This window comes from Lissotriton vulgaris, chromosome 1_1, assembly GCF_964263255.1.
Source record: "Lissotriton vulgaris chromosome 1_1, aLisVul1.2, whole genome shotgun sequence".
Taxonomy (NCBI): domain Eukaryota; kingdom Metazoa; phylum Chordata; class Amphibia; order Caudata; family Salamandridae; genus Lissotriton; species Lissotriton vulgaris.
Window position 1 is genome coordinate 594,098,135 of NC_141685.1, and position 21,210 is coordinate 594,119,344.

A 21,210-nucleotide genomic window follows, 5' to 3' on the forward strand; every position below is an offset into this window, starting at 1 on the left:
CGGAGGGTCGGCAGAGTACGGGGGGTGAGGCCTCAGGTGAGGGCCGTCTCCGGTGATCGTACAGACAAGTAACTTCCCCCCCGCACAGATGGACACCACACAAGGATGAGTTCTGCACACTTTATATAGAAATCTTGAGGCAAGGTGATCAACGATACAGGGGGATCAGGATACGAGGGTCCTGCCAATTCTAGTCTCTTTGGGGAAAAAGGGGTAGCGGGACAGTCTTAGTACCGGGCCGGTACGGGAACAGCAGGAGGGGGAGCTCACAATCCTCGAGCTTGAGGGTTCGCAACGATGGGCCGCGGCAGCACCAGCAGGCTATGAAGAGGGTTCGAGGTGATGAGGGCCGCGGCAGCGCCAGCAGGCTCCGAAGAGGGCTCACGATGAGGAGGGCCGCGGCAGCGCCAGCAGGCCTGGAAGATGGGTCACGAAGATGGCCGCGGCAGCGCCAGCAGGCTTCGTGGATGGTTCACGACTAGGAGGGCCGCGGCAGCGCCAGCAGGCCGGGACGATGGTTCACGATAAAGAGGGCCGCGGCAGCGCCAGCAGGCTTCGAAGATGGTTCACAAGAAAGGGCCGCGGCAGCGCCAGCAGGCCTCCAAGGATGAGTTTGTCTCGGTGTCTCTCGACTCCAGGATACAACTGCCTTCCTGCTCTGGAGCTGCCCCAGTTATAGGTCTGGCGCCCTTTGATGTCCGGACCCTCGCACTTGGAGGTCGGGAGGTCCGGGATGAGGGAGTCCAGACACCCAGCAGGGGGCTGGAGCCAGCACCCGGGGAGGCCGGGGGTGATCGACACCTGGCGGAGGGGAGCCATTGACACTCCTTCTCCCATTGACCTGCCAAGTGGTCTCTTAGCCTCCTGGGTGGATGGTGGTGCCTCGATGTCGGGGCCTGGCCAGGCCCAGGGTTGGGGTCGATCAGAGGCCACGCGGCCTTGTCGTGTAGTGTCCAACAATGGCGGCTGGGCCGGGGCAGAGGTACTGAAGGGGGCCCGGGCCAGCCGATACCGGGGTGTTCAGGAGCTGGAGTCCCGTTGTGGACGGGCCGTGGGTTGCCCCGGTGGGTTGCCAGGATAGTTCTCGTCTTGGACACAGGGAGAGCAGGGGTCCGGGCCCCGCCATGCGGGGAGGGAGCGGGCCTTCCACGAGGCCTGTCCAACATGCGTCCCCCCCAGCTGAAGGCAGGGAGAGTCACCCATCCTCTTGGGTACTCTCCTCGCCGAGGCGGAAGAAGCGTGACAGGCCGTCTGCGTTGGCGTGGTCTTGGCCTGGACGATGCTCCACAGTGAAGTCCATCCCCTGCAGGGAGATGGACCAGCGCAACAGTTTTGGGTTCTCTCCCCGCATCTGCATCAGCCATTACAGGGGTCGGTGATCCGTTTGCACCCAGAAGTGGGTACCGAAGAGATAGGGCCGGAGCTTCTTGAGGGCCCACACCACGGCGAAGGCTTCCCGCTCGATGGTGCTCCAGCGCTGTTCTTGGGCCAGCAGGCGTCGGCTGATGAAGGCCACTGGCTGATCGACCCCCTCGGTGTTGAGTTGGGAGAGGACGGCCCCCACGCCATGATCGGAGGCGTCCGTCTGTACTGTGAACTCCCGGCTGTAGTCGGGGGCCTGGAGCACGGGAGCGGTGCACATGGCGGACTTCAATTTCTCAAAAGCCGCCTGACATTCCGGAGTCCAGTTGACTGTCTTGGGGTTTTTCTTGGATGTGAGTTCTGTGAGGGGCCCCACAATGCTGCCATAGTCTTTTACAAACCGCCGGTAGTACCCGGTGAGCCCCACGAAGGCTCGGACCTCTGTTTGGGTGACTGGGGGTTCCCAGGCCTGGATGGCAGCGATCTTGAGCTGGAGGGGGGCCACCAGACAGCTCCCCACTTGGTGTCCCAGGTAGGTCACGGACCCTTGGCCAATCTGGCATTTGCTGGCTTTGATGGTGAGCCCGGCCTGCCGGAGGGCGTGCAGGACCTCCCAGAGGTGGTGGAGGTGGTCTGCTCAGTGGCGACTGTACACAGCAATATCGTCCAGATAAGCGGCGCTGAATTCTTCAAGGCCCGCCAGTACCTGGTTCACGAGTCTCTGGAAGGTAGCTGGGGCGTTTTTCATGCCGAATGGCATCACCTTGAAGTGGTAGTGGCCATCCGGGGTAGAGAAGGCGGATCGCTCTTGGGCCCCTGGGGTGAGGCCGATCTGCCAGTAGCCCGCTGTTAGGTCGAAGATGCTCAGGTAGCGGGTGGCCCCCAGGCGGTCAATCAGCTCATCTGCCCGGGGGATGGGGTGAGCGTTGGTTTTGGTAACGGCGTTCAGACCCCGATAGTCCACACAGAACCTGAGCTCGGGGGCGACGCCCGGGGCGGCAGCCTTGGGGACCAGCACGACTGGGCTGGCCCAGGGGCTGTCAGATGGCTCGATCACTACTAGAGCCAGCATTTTGGAGACTTCTGTCTGGATGCAGGCGCGCACTCGATCCGGCCCTCGGTACGCCCTGTGTCGAATAGGGGGGCTATCCCCGGTATCTACGTCGTGAAGGCACCAGGGGGTGACCCCGGGGATGAGGGAAAACAGGTCGGCAAATTGGAGCAGAAGGTCTCGACAGTCTTGGCGTTGCTCTGGGGATGAGGCATTGGAGAGTCTGACCCCTTCCACGGAGCCGTCCTTTTCGAGCGTTCTCAGCAGGTCAGGAAGGGGCTCGGAGTCTTCTTCAGTCCCACTATCGGTAGCCATCAGGAGGCTGAGTTCCGAGCGCACGAAGTGGGGTTTGAGTCTGTTGGCGTGGAGGACCCGTAGGGGGTTCCGGGGTGACTCCATGTCGATCAAGTAGGTGACTGGACCCTTGCGCTCTACTACCTTGAAGGGCCCCATCCATTTGTCCTGTAGGGTGCAGGGTTCAACCGGGGACATCACCCAGACCTGTTGTCCCGGCTCGAACTCGATGGAGGAGGCATGCTGATCATACCATCGCTTCATGTCCTCCTGACTGGTTTCAAGGCTGGCCTTGGCGAGTTCCCTGAATCGCTGGGTCTGGTTACGGAGGGTCAGGAGGTACTTGTATACATCCGGAGGAGTCTTCTGATGGGCCACCTCCCACCCTTCTTTGACCAGGCTGAGGGGACCCCGGACGGGGTGTCCATATAGTAGTTCGAACGGACTGAAGCCCAGGGATTTCTGGGGGACTTCTCGGTACGCGAACAGGAGGCACGGGAGCAGCACATCCCATTGGCGACGTAGGGGTTCTTCCAGGCCCCCGATCATCCCCTTGAGGGTGCGGTTAAACCGCTCTACCAGCCCATTTCCTTGCGGGTGATATGGGGTCGTGAATTTGTAGGTGACCCCGCACTGTTGCCAGAGGGACTTCATGTATTTAGAGATAAAGTTCGTGCCCCTGTCACTGACGACTTCCCGGGGGAAGCTCACCCGTGAGAAGATCCCCATCAGGGCTCGGCCTACCACGGGCGCCGTCACGGTCCGAAGAGGAATGGCCTCGGGATAGCGGGTGGCGTGGTCCACCAGGACCAGGATGAACCGGTGTCCTTGTGCTGTTCTGGGCTCCAGGGGCCCCACAATGTCTATTCCTACCCGTTCAAACGGGGTGGTGACGATGGGGAAAGGCTGCAAGGGTGCTTTGAGTTTTCGGACGCTCTTCCCGCTGGCCTGGCAGGTTGGGCAGGCCCGGCAGTGGTTTGTTACATCATTCCGCATCTTTGGCCAGTAGAAGTGGGTCACCAGGCGGCTGTACGTTTTGTCTTGCCCCAGGTGTCCGGCAAGAGGCACATCGTGTGCTAGGTTCAGGAGGAAGTCTCTGAAGCGGAGGGGGACCACCAGCACCCGGCTGGCCCCCAACTCGGCAATCTTTTGCTCACTGTAGAGCAGGTCATTGTCCCAATAAATCCAGTGGGCCCCCAAAGTGTCTCCTGCGCTCTGGGCTAGGGCTTGCTATCGGAGTCCCTCGAGGGAGGGACATGTTCTCTGCTCCTGTCGGAATTGTTCCTGAGTGGGGCCACCCTCTTGATGCCACTGGGCCAGCTCGGGAAGGTCCGGAGCCGAACAAGTCCTTCTTCGCTGGAATCCGGGGAACTGGATTCCAGGGTTGCTCCTTCTTGGACGATCGGTGGAGGGGGTTCTGGCCATTCTGATTCTTCGGGACTGGGGATGGCGCGGGCGGCCATGGACCGGGTCGTTACGCAGACCCATTCAGGGAGGCCCAGCATCCCCAGGTGCTCTCTTCGCTCAACGGCTGACCAGGGAGAACTTTCAAGGTCGTTCCCCAGGAGGCATCGTCGCGGACAGTCACTTTTAGCATGCCGGATACCCCTTCCCACTCTAAGGGAACGCAGGCCATCCGACACAGGCTCTGAGTTATCGGCCGACCGTACTGGGCAAAGGATATTTGGTAAGATCTGGTCCGGGGTCACCAGATGGCAGCAGACTGCGGTCACACTGGCCTCGGTGTCGCGGAGGGCTTCAGCCCGGTGCCCATTAATGTTGACCCACTGGCTGTACTTCTGCGTGTTGGCGGGAAGGGGCGCCCGCGGAATCAGGTCTCTTTCCCCCAGGCAGACCAGGGACATGGTGGCGGGTTCCCACTCGGGCTGGTCTGGTTCGTACTCCTCGGTGCCTTCGTGAGTTTGTTCTTCTCCCAGGGCGACGGCCGCAACCTGGCGGGGCATGGTACTCGGGTTCCTTGGGCAGTTGGGATCATTGGCGTAGTGGCCGGGGCGTTGGCATCGGTGGCAGGTAACGTTGGTGCGGAACCCTGGTCGTGTCGGAGGGCTTCCTCTTCCGGCCGGGGGCGGGGTGTTGCTGGTGGGAGCCACCGGGACGGTGTCTCTGCCCCGACCCTGGCCTCCTCCCCCTCGGGGGCGATGGGGCCCTTGGGAGGCTCGGTTCTGTTCGCTGGGCCAGTTTCGGGGAACTCGGGTGCTCTCCCATCGGTCTGCCTCGATGGCGAGTTGCCGAGGTTCAGTCAGTTTACTGTCAAGGAGGTGCTGCCTGAGCTCGACGAAGCAGTTATTAGAGAGGTGCTCCCATACAATAAGGTCGAAGAGCTGCTCGTAAGTGGTCACCTTGCTGCCCTTGATCCACCCCTCGAAGGCTCGGCTAAAGAAGTTCACGTACTCCACCCAGGCCGTACCCGGGATCCGTTTGCAGTCGCGGAACCTCTGGCGGTACATCTCGGGCGTGAGTCCGTATCGAGTGAGAAGGGCGGCTTTCATGTGGTCGTAGGACGTCATCTGGTGGTCCGGGAGTTGCAGCAGGGCGTCCCGCCCTTCGTTGACAAACCTCCCCCATAACCCGGCTCCCAAGTCGCTCCGTGGGATCCGGTGGGAGGTCATTGCTACTTCGTAGGCTTTGAACCATTGCTGGATATCATCGTTCCGGTAATATTCTCTGACGACATCCTTGGGGATGTGGACCTTGGGGTCCGTAGTGACAGGGGGGCTCTGGTGCCCGGGGACTCCGAGGTCTTTGTTCTGCCTCCGAATCTCTAGTTCCTTCAAGTTGCGCTCATGCTCGTAGGCTAGTCTTTTCTCTTCCAGCTCTCTCTGACTCTTTTTCTCTTCTCGCTCCTCTCTGAGCCGTAAGTGTTCTAGAGTTATTTTTTGTTCCGCCAATTTGAGTTCTCCATCTAAGCGAAGTCGAGCCAGTTCCAATTCGTGGAGCCGGCTCTTCTCCCGTTCTCGGGCCTCCTCGGACGAGAGTCCCGGTCTTCTTTCTTCTGCAGGAGCGGTGCTTGTTTCGGTGGTCTCGAGGCTTTGGTCTTGGGGTAATGCCGTTCCCGTCTCCGCCCAAGACTCCAAGGCGTGTTTGAGGTCGTCATTCGTGCTCAGTCCTGTGGTAGCAATGCCCAGTTCTATGCAGAATTGTTTTAGTTCTTTGTGGCTATATTCTTCTAGTTTTTCCATCAGGAATTTTTCCATTGTTCCACTCTCCTTTGTCGTCATGGTGGCTGTGTGTCGTGGGGTGAGTTACTCTCTGTACGATTATGCGTCGGCTCGGATCGAGCCGCTGGCCACCAATGTTAGACAGAGACCCGGAGGGTCGGCCGAGTACAGGGGGAGAGGCCTCAGGTGAGGGCCGTCTCCGGTGATCGTACAGACAAGTAACTTCCCCCCCCCCCCCCCACAGATGGACACCACACAAGGATGAGTTCTGCACACTTTATATAGAAATCTTGAGGCAAGGTGATCAACGATACAGGGGGATCAGGATACGAGGGTCCTGCCAATTCTAGTCTCTTTGGGGAAAAAGGGTAGCGGGACAGTCAGTACCGGGCCGGTACGGGAACAGCAGGAGGGGGAGCTCGCAATCCTCGAGCTTGAGGGTTCGCAACGATGGGCTGCGGCAGCGCCAGCAGGCTACGAAGAGGGTTCGAGGTGATGAGGGCCGCGGCAGCGCCAGCAGGCTCCGAAGAGGGCTCACGATGAGGAGGGCAGCGGCAGCGCCAGCAGGCCTGGAAGATGGGTCACGATGAAGATGGCCGCGGCAGCGCCAGCAGGCTTCGTGGATGGTTCACGACCAGGAGGGCCGCGGCAGCACCAGCAGGCCGGGACGATGGTTCACGATAAAGAGGGCCGCGGCAGCGCCAGCAGGCTTCGAAGATGGTTCACAAGAAAGGGCTGCGGCAGCGCCAGCAGGCCTCCAAGGATGAGTTTGTCTCGGTGTCTCTCGAGTCTCGACTCCAGGATACAACTGCCTTCCTGCTCTGGAGCTGCCCCAGTTATAGGTCTGGCGCCCTTTGATGTCCGGACCCTCGCACTTGGAGGTCGGGAGGTCCGGGATGAGGGAGTCCAGACACCCAGCAGGGGGCTGGAGCCAGCGCCCGGGGAGGCCGGGGGCGATCGACACCTGGCGGAGGGGAGCCATTGACACTCCTTCTCCCATTGACCTGCCAAGTGGTCTCTTCGCCTCCTGGGTGGATGGTGGTGCCTCGATGTCGGGGCCTGGCCAGGCCCAGGGTTGGGGTCGATCCGAGGCCACGCGGCCTTGTCGTGTAGTGTCCAACAATGGCGGCTGGGCCGTGGCAGTGGTACTGAAGGGGGCCCGGGCCAGCCGATACCGGGGTGTTCAGGAGCTGGAGTCCCGTTGTGGCGGGCCGTGGGTTGCCCCGGTGGATTGCCGGGATAGTTCTCGTCTTGGACACAGGGAGAGCAGGGGTCCGGGCCCCGCCATGCGGGGAGGGAGCGGGCCTTCCACGAGGCCTGTCCAACACATCTTAAAAGAGCTCACTAGCCACAAATATGCAAATGAAGGCTGGACAAAAATCGTATTGTTATTTAGACCCGAGATGTTTGAGTGTGCCATCCTTAATGTACCTTGCTGCAGTATGCTAGGAAATCATCTCCAGAGGCTATTCATATATCCAGGGACAGTGAACCAATAATCAGGGTTGTAGCTTCAGCAATTACATAAATGCATAAGCATTCATGTGCAGGCCTGTGCTCCTGTCTGAACGCTTTAGCATGATCACGGGTGAGGATACATGGGTGCCAGAAGTGAGAGCTCACAGGGTGGGAATACTGGACTTCATACCCCCCAGCTATCGTCCCTGTTACTTACAATCATTTTTCTCCACCAGCATCAGTTGAACACTTATGGTTTTTGGCAAACGATTAGCATCAAAGGGTCCACCCAGCACACTCAGCTATTCAGGGCTACCCTTTTGCACTTTGTTGTTCTTCCCCAAAGAGCAATGAGCAGTCAACCCAAGGGCATATATGTGTTTGCGAAGGCTCGGGCCCGGGCTCGTAAATGTGTGACGGCAGTTACAGAGCCAGGATTGCAGATCAGGACCTCTGGCGCGAGGAGGTGTAGGCTGCAAGGAGGCGTAGGCTGCCAGGAGGCATGCTGGACTCAGGTCTCAAGCCCCACCATCTACTCATAATAAAGCAGCAGACATCTACCGACTGCTCTAACAAGCTTTGGCTCCCATGTACCGTGTAGGCCCCTTACACTGTAGTCTCATGTTACACTTGGTGGCAGCATTGTAATGTTAAGAGCTTAAAAAGCCCAAAATGTACCAATGGTTAGATCTGCATTCCTTCCCTAAGTTAGGGGTGGGATGTGAACCTGTACTCTCCAAGATGTGGATAAAGGGGTTTGCAAGCAGACGTAGAACTTTTCAGTCTCGTGCCTGCATGGAATCTTTCCCCGGTGTAGCTCTGTGTTAGGAGAAAACTGCTGTTGGGTGATGGGTGTTGCACCGGGTGCAGATTCCTGCACATTTCTATGTGGGTAGGTGGAGTGTGACACTCCTTGGCGTTCCACCGCAAGCACAAAATATGCACGGGGTTTTTACGGAAACACGTATCGATTTCCATACATGCACGCCATTTCTCACATGCTCAAATGGTCTGTAAATTAGCATGTGTGAAAAATGCACTAGCGTTTATCAGGTTTTTTTGTTGTTGATTTTTTTTAAATCAAGCCTGGCGAGTCAACAGTGTCCCCATGTAGATACAATATGACGAAATAGAAATGTAGTTGTGACATGAAACACAATATGCAGTCAGAAAAGAACGATTGAACATCACTTAATTTCTACAAGACTGATACATTTCGAAAAGCATAATCTTGTGATAACTGGGGCTACGTGTTAAACTCACATTACATATATAAGCTCTTATGATTCCGTCCCCAGAATCATCTAGGATGCAATTTAATATTTCTCGTGCTAAACATTCTCATGCATAATTTATGCATAGGAGTATACACCCAGGTCTGCACCAAAGTATGACATTTAGCAAGCGGTATAGAAACACCACGCATGTAATACATTTTACAGTTTTAGAAAATATTACTTACTCGGTCAACAGCAAAAAATATACTCTCGTAAACATCCTGCTGCGTGTATACAGTGCGGGTGTAATCATCTTCGTCAACACCAGTGAATCCTTTGAGAAATAAGTGCTTGAAGGCTACTGTGTTTTCTTCTTTGAAGGACACGACGAGCTGGTTGCTAAGTCCAAAAAGAACAAGCTAAAAGCAACAACAACAACAAGAAAATTTAATGCAGGGCTTTGTAATTATTTTTATTTCTTTTTTGAATTTCTCCAATTAACATGTAGAGCACAGGTCTCTATGCCCAGCCAATAAAAATGTGTCGCAAACCAGAATAGTCTTTCTTTCAGGCCAATTTGGTTTTTTACGCTCAAAGGAATCCCCTGCCTCTGAAAGCCCGGTTTGTGCTTGAAAATTTCTTATTTCCAAGAATGCCAATGAATTTATAGGTTACCTTCGGAAACAGTTGTACTCTCTAAAGTTTAGGAAGGCTCTAAAAAGCATTTTTTAAATGTATTTATTTATTTGATGCGATTTTCTATAGCGCGAACATTACCCAAAGGTGTCAGCAGGCTTTAAAAAAGAACCAGTTGCGATACATAAGGATTTAGGATTACATGAGTTACATAAAAGATACAAACAGGAAAAAAAAATTGCAAATGTGCAAGTTGTAAAGTCACACAGGGAAGAGATACAAATAGAAAAAATTGCAAATGTACAAGTTGTAAAGTCACTCAAGGAAGAGATACAAATGGCTAAAAGCTAAGAATCACATAGGAATGGTAGTGAGTACAAAGGTCTACTACATATACAAGTGGTTAGAGTTATCTCTTTATACATATATATACAAATAGTATATACACCGCCAGTGTGTTTCGCCAACCTACAGCGGCACAAAGCCCTTGAACTAGATCAGAAGTAGAATAGACTACAAACCGACTTTTTAAACTAAGGATGCTATTTCAATAGAAAGATTTGTTCGAGTCCACCATCCAGCAAACACAAGTTATCTGGTAGCACAACTGACACCCGATACATCACTCTCTTTGTTATCAAAATGAACCTCTGAGGTATTTTTTTAGAATGTTTTCTTTTTAGGTCTCTCCTACGCAGCGCATATGCGCGGTCTCTCCGAGACATCTAGTAATCTATATGCGTTGTGAAACTTTCCCTATTGCTGGATAATTTCTCCCTGCTTACCATTAGTTAAATTTTCCTTTTTTTTAGTTAGCATGCTTTATATTGGGTCTTGATCTGATACGTAAGCAAATGTACATCATACGCATGCGCCAAAAGTATACCACTATGAAAAACATGAAGTGATGTGCACACACCACTCTTCTGTTTGTCTCTGTGCCTGCTGGCGCACACTTACGCCATGGGTAAGAAGGGCGCTTTTATCCTGGCCGCTGCGGAGTGTTCTGCGGCATTAAAGTTAAGAAAGTTTGGCCGGTTGTGGTCCATCTCAGCAGAGCCGGGGCTCAGGTAAGGCCTTCCACTCTTAACATACATGTTCCCATTTTAGTTGGAGCTATATAAGATTATTGCTGTATATTAGCACATTTGTCTCTCATTCAAGAGCTACATGGAACGAAAGTTATCAGTTTTAGAATGATGCCAGTACTTAACCCCCTGGTTCCATGTAAATCGTGGGTGGTAGGAGTGCATAAAAAAAAAACATTACAGGACTGGGGAATATTTTTGTCTGTCCGCTCTCTCTCTTGGCGCCAGCACCACGCTGCAGTTCCCACCCATTGGCAGAAGAGTTGGTGCATCACAGTATAACTAGTCCTGCCTCACTTTGTTCCTCTGGGCATTAAATCATCTGCAAGACTAGCAGCCCTCAGGAGCTCTCTTGCACAGCCCTGGTGCTCAAAGAGTGTGTGCTGCCTGTCCCCGTGGAGCAGCACGAGAAGCGAGCAAGTGCAGCATGCGTTTCTGAAGAGATACACCGTTTTCAAGCTGTGTGCCTCCAGAATTGAATTACATGTTCCTGAAAGAGGTTTGAAAAGGTCATTGCATCATCCGAGGTTGTTTAACCCCTTCGCTGCTAGGCCTTTTCCCCTCCTGTGCTAAGCCTTTTTTTGGCGATTTGGGGTAGTGCGCGCTTAGGCCCCTGTAACGTTTTGACCACATAAGGTATCCACGTCAAATTTGCGTCCTTTTCTTCCATCATCATGTGGATTCTAAAGGTGCCCAGCTTTTGCGGATTCCCTTGAAGGGTCCCAGAAAATTAGCAAAATACAGTAACATTTTTGTTTTTTTCAGAAAAATGGGGAAAAACAGGTTGCAAATAAAAGCCTCTGGGTTTTTCCCTGCAAATGTTATCAAAAAAGGGTTTGTGGGGCTGAAATCAGCATTTTCCCAGCTTTTAGGGAATGACAGTCTTTTGTCAGAAAACCAACATTTTGCACACAGTTTTGCCATTTTTTTGGGACATAGCCTATTTTTGCTTTTTTTAGTGCTTTCAACCTCCTTCCAGTTAATGGTAGAAATTAGTTTGAAAGCAATAATGGATCTTGGAAAGCTATACATTTTCATAAAGTAGACACAATTCTGAATTCAGAAAGGAGTCATTTGTCTAAATCCATGAAGGTTTCTTTATAGAAACTAACAGTTAAATATTGGAAAATTGAAAATTAGTTGACAAAACAGCCTTTTGTCTCAACGTTTTCACCTGTAACTTCTTGTAATTTTGACAGCCCCTGTGAAAGCAATATACCGTTACATTCGTTAGACCTTCCTGGCTGTGGGGATATACAGGACTTGTAGTTTTGGCAAGACCCCGACGAACCCCGAGAAAAAACCGAGCAGCAGCTTGCAATGGTATTTTGTTATGTACCGGGTATAGAGTAAATATTCTGGGAAAATGTATACATGGAAAAATCGGTATGAAAAGACACCTATGTATTTTTGGATTGGGTACAAATTATAGAGTTTAGAAACAGTATATATTTCCACATTTTCAAAATTGGGAATACTCATACTAGCATGGGAATTATTGGTCATATTTCAAAATTATTATTTTTTTACACAATGTCTATCATTTTGAAGGGAGAAGTGTGTGAAAACTCAATAGGTAATAACAGTTGATTTACAAATCTAAATTACCCTAAATCTCCCGATAAAAACAATACCTCACTTGTGTGGGTCGGCCTTGTGCCTGCGACAGGAAACAGTGCAAAATGCAACGTGGTCATACCTCAATTTCACAGTTAAAAATTGACCTTTTTTTGGCAAAGTGCCTAGCAGTAGTTTTTGCACCCTAGCTCTGCCTGCCCCTAGGGAAACCTAGCAAACCTATACATTTTTGGAAAGTAGATACCCTGGGGAATCCATGATGGGGTGACAAGATTGCCTCCCACCAGGTTCTGTTACACAGAATTCCTTGCAAACCTAAAAAAGTGTACAAAAAAACAAATTTTCCACACATTTCTGTGGTAGAAAGTTCTGGAATCTGCGTGGATCTACAAATTTCCTTCCATCCTGCGTTCCCCAAAGTCTTCAGAGAAAAATGGTACCCGACTTGTGTGGGTCGGCCTAGTGCCTGGGGCAGGAAACGGCGCAAAATGCAACGTGGTCACACCTCAATTTCGCAGGGAAAAATGACCATGTTTTGGCAAAGTTACTAGCTGTAGTTTTTGAACCCTAGCTCTGCCGGCACCTATGGAAACCTAGCAAACCTATACATTTTTGAAAAGTAGACAAAAAACGGGCAGATTTGCCACCCAGGAAGGGCAGAAAATGTAAATCAAAACTTAGCCCCCCACCTGGAAGTGACCCTTGCCCAAGGGGTCATTTCCATTGCAATGAAACCAATCCCTGGTGCCTAGTGGCATTTTCTGCCCCCCTGGGGGCAAAACGGGCGAAAAAACAGACCGATTTGCCCCCCAGGGGGGCCAGAAAATGTAAATAAAAATGTAGCCCCCACCTGAAAGTGACCCTTGCCCAAGGGGTCACTTCCTATATTTCTACAATAAAATCCCTGGTGTTAGTGCGATTTTCTGCCCCCCCCCCACCCCCCTGGAGGCAGAATGGCTGAAAAACGGGCTGATTTGCCCCCAGGGGGGGGCATAAAATCAAAATAAATGGTTGCCCCCACAAGGAAGCGACCCTTGCCCAAGGGGTCGCTTCCAATGCCAACAAAATGCCCCTGAATATATCCCTGGTGTTAGTGGTGATTTTCTGCACCCCCTGGGGGCAAAACGCCCGAAAAAACGGGCCGATTTTCCCCCAGGGGGGTCAGAAAATCAAGGACCCAATTACACCTCACCTGGAAGCGACCCTTGACCAAGAGGTCGCTTCCTACAATCTAAATGTAAATCCCTGGTGCTAGTGGGGGCATTTCCGCCGCACGACTGCGACGCTGTGCGCGATCGTGAGGCAGAAATGCCCTGCAAAGAGACATCAGGGGAGAGGAAAATCCCTTTCCTCTCCCCGGATCCCTCCTTGCAGGCCCCAAACCCCCCCCCAGACACGCAAACACGAACCTTCTCCCACGACGCTCAGGAAGCAAATGGCTTCCCGAGCGCCGGGGACTCCCTGATGACGTCGGCGCGCGCTGTGCGCGCGGACGTCACAGGATTCCCATGGGGGGGGTGGGGGGGTGGGGGGGTGGGGGGGGGGGCGGCAGCGGAAGCTCCTCCGCTGCCATCCCCATACAGGCGGGCAGGATCGGTTGAGCGCCAGTGCTTCCCCCGAGGGAGGGGCTCATGACGAGCTGGACTCGTCATCAGCACATGACCAGTGTGTGCCATTACGAGTCCAGCTCGTCATCAACAGGGAAAGGGTTAAGAGAAAAAAGAAGTATGTTGTTTCATCCAGAACTCAATGAGGGCTAAATGTTGGAACCTTTCCGTACATACCTGAAGCACAGGGAGGGTTGACAATCCTGGGCTGTACGGATGGTGCGCGTCGTGTGTGTCCCTACTTCCCCAAACAGGACACAACATTTGTGTGACACTGGAGCCCAGTTTGTGCTCATGTTGAGACACAATGTGTTTTTTGTGTACCGTGGTACTTTATATCAATGTATTGATTGACATCAGCACATTCTCGGGATACATTGTGTTCATGTAGTGGCTTCGACAGTGGGACCTTCAGATTGCCAGAGTCATAAGTAGGTTTCAGGCTCATTTGGAGTTTAAATGCTTTTTCAGGCACCTCAATATATAGATTTCTGTATGCAGCGCCTTAAAAGTAGTGTACCTCCAAAAAGCAAAGCTTGACTGTGTCTTTATGCCAATGGCCCCAGTGAGTATACTTATACCTCTATGGTACAGTGAACACGTTTGTGGCGGCAAAACATATGAAATCATCTTTGTTGCGCTACAAAACAGAGAGAGCAAAAGTGCCTTGCCAGTGCACAGTCAGTGAATGTATTTGTATAGCATAGGCTCTGCCTTCTTTCAAGTTGCAAATTATTCAGTGCCTCTGTAGAATGTTTTTGTTGTGTAAGCACAGGGGCGCAATAAGTGTGGTGCCATATCTGGTTTTGAAGCTTAAGGCTTACCCAGGAAATCATTTTTTTCATGCGAGTTAGAGGGTTTTGAAGGTATTTCTGGGATTGACAGGAAGCCAGCATTACCAGTTTGAGATCGTTGAGCTGGGGATCCCAGCATTCGGTTTTGCTATTTGCATTGTAAATGACAAGGCCTTTTATTTATGTACTAATTATCAAAACAGATAAATAAAATACATTGTAATTTAAAATGCCAATAGCTAAAACTCTTGCAAATGGAGACCTATTGCATTGCAAATGCTTGTTTAACTCTGCCTTCTAGAAGGGTAGTGACTTATTAAGTTTCTTAAAATGATTGCTAGTGTGCCGAATTGTGATTTTAATTCAAACTTGAAAAGCAAATTGCAATAGAGTTTGTGCGGGAAATAAAACAGCATTTTAACGAAGAATAGACATTCAACATATCTGTGAATTGAGATCAAAATAGCTGAACCAAAAAAAAAATCATAAATTACCATGTCTATGGGAGGTAATGGGGGGGAAACAAAGCTTAGACTGCAGCCGTAAATGCATTTCTAATGAGATATAATGTACATCGAATCTACTACTGTGACAGTTGGTCAATGACCAAAAAGTACATTTGTAACATTTTTGAGAAAAGAGAGTAGATCAGGCTTCCCAAACTAGTAGCTCGTGAGCAACTGGTAGCACTCCAGATAACTGCAAGTAGCTCTCCTGTGTGCAACCCATCCTAGTAAATTACAAGATTTTGATTGGCTGAATTATTAGATGTAAACCAATTATTGTAAAGTGTGTATTCAGAGAAATATATATCTATTTTTAGAACTCCTAAGCGGATGTTTGGAGAAAAAATGGTTGGATTTCCAGAATATATTTAAAGCTGATTTTGTAGTGTAGTTCCTATATTCCCAATAGGCACTGCGCATTGGAATAATATATACTATAGATTTGACATAGGACTGATGTCAGTATGTCTCTATCAAGTATACTAAACTTAATTGTGTGTGCCAGCTAACTCAGAGGTCACTAGAAACTCTCGAATAAACAAGAAGGGATTCCTTTCCGACAACCGCATAAACATGACAACTTTGTTTCCCCTAAAATCGAAACATATCTTCAGAGTCGTAGAAACAATAGATAACTATTTCACTCAGTCAATCATGCATGCTTCGTTTCTACAGAGTTTGCACAGAAATAGAGAGGCAGGCGTTTTAACAAAAAGGGTTTATTGAACAGTCTTCTTTCTCATGCAAGAGAGGTGAACTGCTACAATCGTTAGACAGAATGTGAAGAATAATGCGTACAGCATAAACAGTAATATAAAATAATACTGTAATAGCATTGTCTGTTGCTATGATATATAAAAACACATACATAAATAACACAGGCTAAAATACTCAACTGGTGCTTCTTAAATACGCCTACCCCAGTGTACCTAACCTAAGTCTAGTACGAGGGAAGAAGTAGGTGTTTGTCTTTTAGCATAGGTTTAGTTTTGCCAAGAATTGTCAAAGGTTTCTCCAGGGCCTAATCAGCTCTATACCTTGGAATGAGAGAGGTTGGTATCTCTGTACCGGGACTCGATTTCCCAACACCCTGCAAGGGGAGTCAGAAGCACTGGAGCTGGATTTCTTGGCAGAAGGATGACAGCGTCTTCGTCAGTGCGTCAGCTGGAGAGTTGGCTTCCTTCAGCACTTGCTGTAGTGAGCTGTGTCGTGCAAGTACGTAGTCGAACTGCACCGGACCACAACGTGCTTTGCAATAGCAAGTTAAGGTATATTTATATCTTGAAGGTGTTTAGGAATGCCAGCTTTGACTTAAAGTCGGTCATCTGAACATCATGAATGAACCCCTAAGGAATAGCTGTTCATGCATAATAATGAGTTCTTGGAGAAATCAATATTCAAGCAAGGGGAAGTCCCTAACGGCTTAAGAGTCTGGTTTTCCAAGAAATAGTTGTGATGTAGATGAACGGATGGAAGTAGACCTGCCTGTATTTGGGTAGCATGGACTATGCCTAAATAAAGACTGGATATCTATGCCTATATAAGGGCAATGTGAATTATACCTATATAAGGCCATATATTGGGAAATGCATACGGAATCTAAAATCAAACAACAATATTTGCGTGTACATGATTTGGTGTTGGGGAGACTTAAATTGGTGCCAGGGATGTTGCAGCTGTGACACGTGCATTACTCAGTAAAAGGAATACCAAATGGACAAATCTGTTTTTTGCGTTACTGAAGGCAACCCTGCCTGATGCGCTGAGGTGATCACTGGTGCCAATCTTCATGTGGTGGCCACTAACAATCTTATCTGATGTGGTGATTGTAACAACTCTATAATACAAATGATATTAGTAGCTTGGGATGATTTCATTGAAGATAAGTAGTTTTTACATACAAAACAGTGAAACTGTGAGCCTACGTAGCAATCACACCACCTTCCTTATTTCCAGAAGCAAGTCCAAATAGAAGTAATAGAGCGAGACCCCGGCTGGTGAAGCGGGAGACAGTGCGCATCAAGTTGTCATCCTGCTATTGAGTTGGAATTCTTGATCAGTTTTATTTTCCTCTAAAATATGGGGATCAAATGAGGATTAGGCTAATCTCTACAACCGGGAATCTGTATGGTCCAATAGGATGACTCTCGATATGCTTCACGCATTGACACGATAAAAGATAAAGAACTATGCCCTGATGAAGTCCACACGTAGTGGACAAAACTCGTTGTCTGTTTTAGGTCATTCTTGTGAGAAATAAAGATTATCTTGGATGAAATATGGATGGAATCGACTAACTTTCTGTGGAAACTTTATTGTGCAGTGCACTTCACATTTACATGGTAAGTAGTTTTTAGTAAACAAAAGGTTGGAGATCCTCTGGCATTTTTTATATTTTATATTTGTTTGGTGAGGATGGCCCTCCCAAGTAATTCGTATAACAGTTACTAATGGTGGGCTGAGGAATGGACAGGTGAGAGGAGGTATTACCTTCCCTGCAACCTCTTAGGTGCTTCCTGTTGGATTCTAATCCGTTTCATGCTGTGGGCCAAGTTGTCTAATCAATAGATATGTATTTGGAAAGCCCTCAATGTCAGCTGTCTAGTAAGGTCCACAAACATATCTATATTCAGGGATCTGTTTAGAATAAGTGGCTTCCTCCTAAACCATGTTATTTCCTATTTTTAATATTTCACTATTCTTTGTTGTAAGGGGCTCTATTAGTGAGTGCTTGGTGCCTACATTTTTTAGGTCTTGCTACAAGACAGCTTTAGCTGTCTGTTGTGAGAGCTTTTATCAAAACATCAATAAGCATAAAGACGTATGGAGAGTGGGCTTTTGGGTCAGCTCTCTTCAAACACTGGCTTTCATGTACTTTTCATGATCTTCCAATTGGTGGTCTAAATAGAGTTTTTTATTTCGACCTACAGTAATATCGAGGTGTAAATATTGTAGGGACAGAATATCAAAATTGAGAATATCGACCTGCAGGTAAGAAATATAATTTTTGTTAATATCGAAGTTAGTAATATCAATAGCAAAAATATCCAGGTTACTAATATTGATATTTATATTAGGGTTATGAATTTTACTATGTATTTTATATGTTTGTGTTTATTTTTTGTTAATTATTGTACTGGTTTTAGAATATATGTATAACATTTTGAGGTTAGGATTTTATTTTTTTAAGTAAATTATGCATTTTACTACGTAGCGGGTTGTGGATTTATAGGGCAATAGGGTGGGCAGTAATTTAATTTTAGTAAACAAATTAATTTTTTTTTAGGAATTAGTAATTATTTTTAAGTACATTTTGCGTTTTAGATCTGTAGCGGGTTGAGGGTTTTTAGGGGAATAGGGTGGGAAATAATTTAATTGGAATTAATTAATTATTTATATTTATTGGTATTAATAATTTTATGTTAATTATTAATGTCATTAATTTCTTAATTGGCAATGAAATTTTATTAATTGGCAATTATTATTAATTGGGAAATAATTTGTATTAATTGATTAATTGGTAATTATATTTAGTATAATAATTCATTGTTGAAGTGTGTTGTGAGTTTATAGGGGGAATAGAGTGAGAAGTAATTTAATTCTAATGAACTATTTATTTTATTGTTGGGTATTGATCATTTATTTTTAGTTATTAATTGGATAGGTAATACATTTTTAATAATGAATATTTTCATTTTTTGAAAATGAATGTATTGTTCACTAATTTACAATTAATTTGTATAAATTATTTATTGGTATTTATCAATAATGTATTGTTAATAAGTAATTGCTAAATACTTTTTAATAAATCTTGTTTTTTGGTATAGTAAATAATGATTTATTTAATTATTATTTTGTAATTAGAATTTATTAATTATTATTTATTGGTCTTTATCATTAATCTAACTGTTAAATATTTAATTGGTTATTATTTTTTCTTAATTATTTATTGGTATTGTTAATTTATTGTTATTTATTAATTACATTATTAAAAACATTTTTCATTTTTGCTTGTTAGTTTTATCCCTACCCTATCCAACACTTTCCCTACTGTTGCACTCTCTGGAGAGGGAATAGTAATTTTTATCCCTACGCTATCCAATATTTTCTGTTTTAGTTAATGTAGTGTATCATTTATTTAAAAAAAAAAATTTAATTTGTTATATATATATATATATATATATATATATATATATATATATATATATATATATATATATATATATTCTATATTTTTGTTTATATTATGGTTGTATATGTATTTATAATTTATTTAAAAAAATTAATTTATAAGTTATTACAATAATTATTTTTAAATATTAAGTATATATTATATTTTATATGTATGTTTAATTGTTTTCGTACATTATATGTTTTACTTATAATTTTAAACATATTTTTAACTATGTTTATTTGAATTCTATGTATTTACTTTAATTTACATTTTAAAAATGTTTTAAAAATATTATTAACAACAATATTTTTTACAAAATCTTTGTTTTAATATTTTTGTACTTACCATGATGTAGATAGGACTTCGATATTGTATTGTATTTCGCCGTCTATAATTTTGTCGTCTATATTTTTGTTGTCGATATTCTGTTAGTGATTCCTTCCAATTGCCTGGAATGCCCCCACCCCCGTCAAGACCATGGCACACTGAAGAGAGTTACGTCACATGAGTGATTGGAGCATATAGTCCTTTCATTCAACTGCAGACACATCATGTCGCATGTAATTGATCTCTGGAATCATTGATTTATGGCTTCACTGCCTGCTATTTGGATACCTATCCTGGTTATAAAAAAAGTTGAACAATCACCAAAAAACGCCATTAGTGACACTACTCCTATAAAATAAAGGCACAGTGCTAAACACCAGTCACTCTTGCTCATTCATTTGTTTTATTTCACGGTCATGAACACATTCTATTTAATTTGCAGCTTTCCACAAAGTAAAGATGTGCAGGCAGGATTTCTTAAAGATCCAATATATATGCTGGCCGTCAATAGTGTCTACTAAGGCTTTTACATTCACCACTTTCAAAGCTAAATTATTCTTCTAGTTCAATAGCATAACACTCTCCTTAGATGGCTCTGTATCACCCTGCTTATGCAACCTGTATAGTAAAGCAAACTTTAAAATTCATTATCAACTTACTTTTAAATAGCACCTCATTCGACATCTGCAGCTTGAGCACAATGGTAGATAAGCCAAAAAGTACGCTGTATCAATAATAGTATGTTTGTGTTTCGTATTTACAGTACTATAACTTGTAAAAGACTAGAAAATGCTTTAACTGTGCAAAACAATATCAGATAAAAATGTTTTCCTGCGATATCCTACCTATCATACAAGACTTACCATACCAACGTGCTATACATAACCTAGCAAACTTCCCTACCATACATCCTTACAGTATCTACCATAGTCAAAAGTGCCATTACCAGCCTACCTTACATGCTTACAATTAGCCTACTATAACCAAAGTAGCACAGCTAACCTCCCATACCCAACCTATCCTACCATACCATACCAGCATTCTTACATGTCTGCCCTACCTTCCAAAACTAACCCATCATACTTTCCCCATACTTAAAATGTGCTATGCTTACCATCCAAAAGTGGAAGGCGCCTGTTTTTATGTATGGATTTGCAACGGTTTAGCTACAGAACCTATTTTATTATTATAAATGTAAGATGCTAGATACGACATGTGTATTAGACTGCTTGGTGAGCGATTTTGTAAGCACTTCTATCTGAATTAAGAGAACCACTAGGAACCACTTACAGTACTGCAGCTTTGTAAAAGGGCAGACCTTGGCTTTGCCAATGCTTTTATGTCAATCAAAGAATCAGAATATTGGTAAAGTGCACTACTCACCCGTGAGGGTCTCTAGATGCTGGGGGTGGGGGGGGGAGGGGGGAGGAGAGGGGTGCTGCTACTGCTTGAATAGCCAGGTCTTGTGTAGCCTCCTGAAGGTTAGTAGATCCTGGGTCTGCCGTAGGAGGATGGGGAGGGTGTTCCAGGTCTTTGCAGCTAGGTGGGAGAACGAGCTGCCACTGGTGGTCGCTCTTGGGATGTGGGGGATGGTGGCAAGGGCAAGGTCGGCGGAGCTGGCAGTTTGGGGTGTCGAAGGTGAGTCGTCCGTTTAGGTATTCCGGTTCGGTGTTGTGGAGTGCCTTGTGTGCGTGGGTGAGGAGCTTGATGGGGATCCTCTTGTTGACGGAAAGCCAGTGCAGGTCTCTCAGGTCAGGTGTGATGTGGCTGTGGCAAGGGATGTCGAAGATCAGGTGCGCAGAGACGTTCTGTATGCGTTGCAGGAGTTTAGCCAAGGCTCCTGCGTAGAGGATTTTTCCGTAGACCAACCTGCTACTGACGAGGGCCTGGGTGACCGTTCTTATAGTTTCGGTGGGGATCTACCTGTAGATCTTGCGGA

At 47.0% G+C, this 21,210-nt stretch overlaps 1 protein-coding gene across 1 annotated transcript in view; it reads right to left on the minus strand.

The window, feature by feature from the left end:
• Positions 1-21,210, minus strand: part of MCOLN2 (mucolipin TRP cation channel 2) — a 416,948-nt gene that overhangs the window by 294,893 nt on the left and 100,845 nt on the right. The window contains exon 3 of the mRNA XM_086954049.1: positions 8,807-8,980. Within this exon, the coding sequence (XP_086810175.1) occupies positions 8,807-8,980 (174 nt within the window). The remainder of the gene's footprint in view (positions 1-8,806; positions 8,981-21,210) is intronic.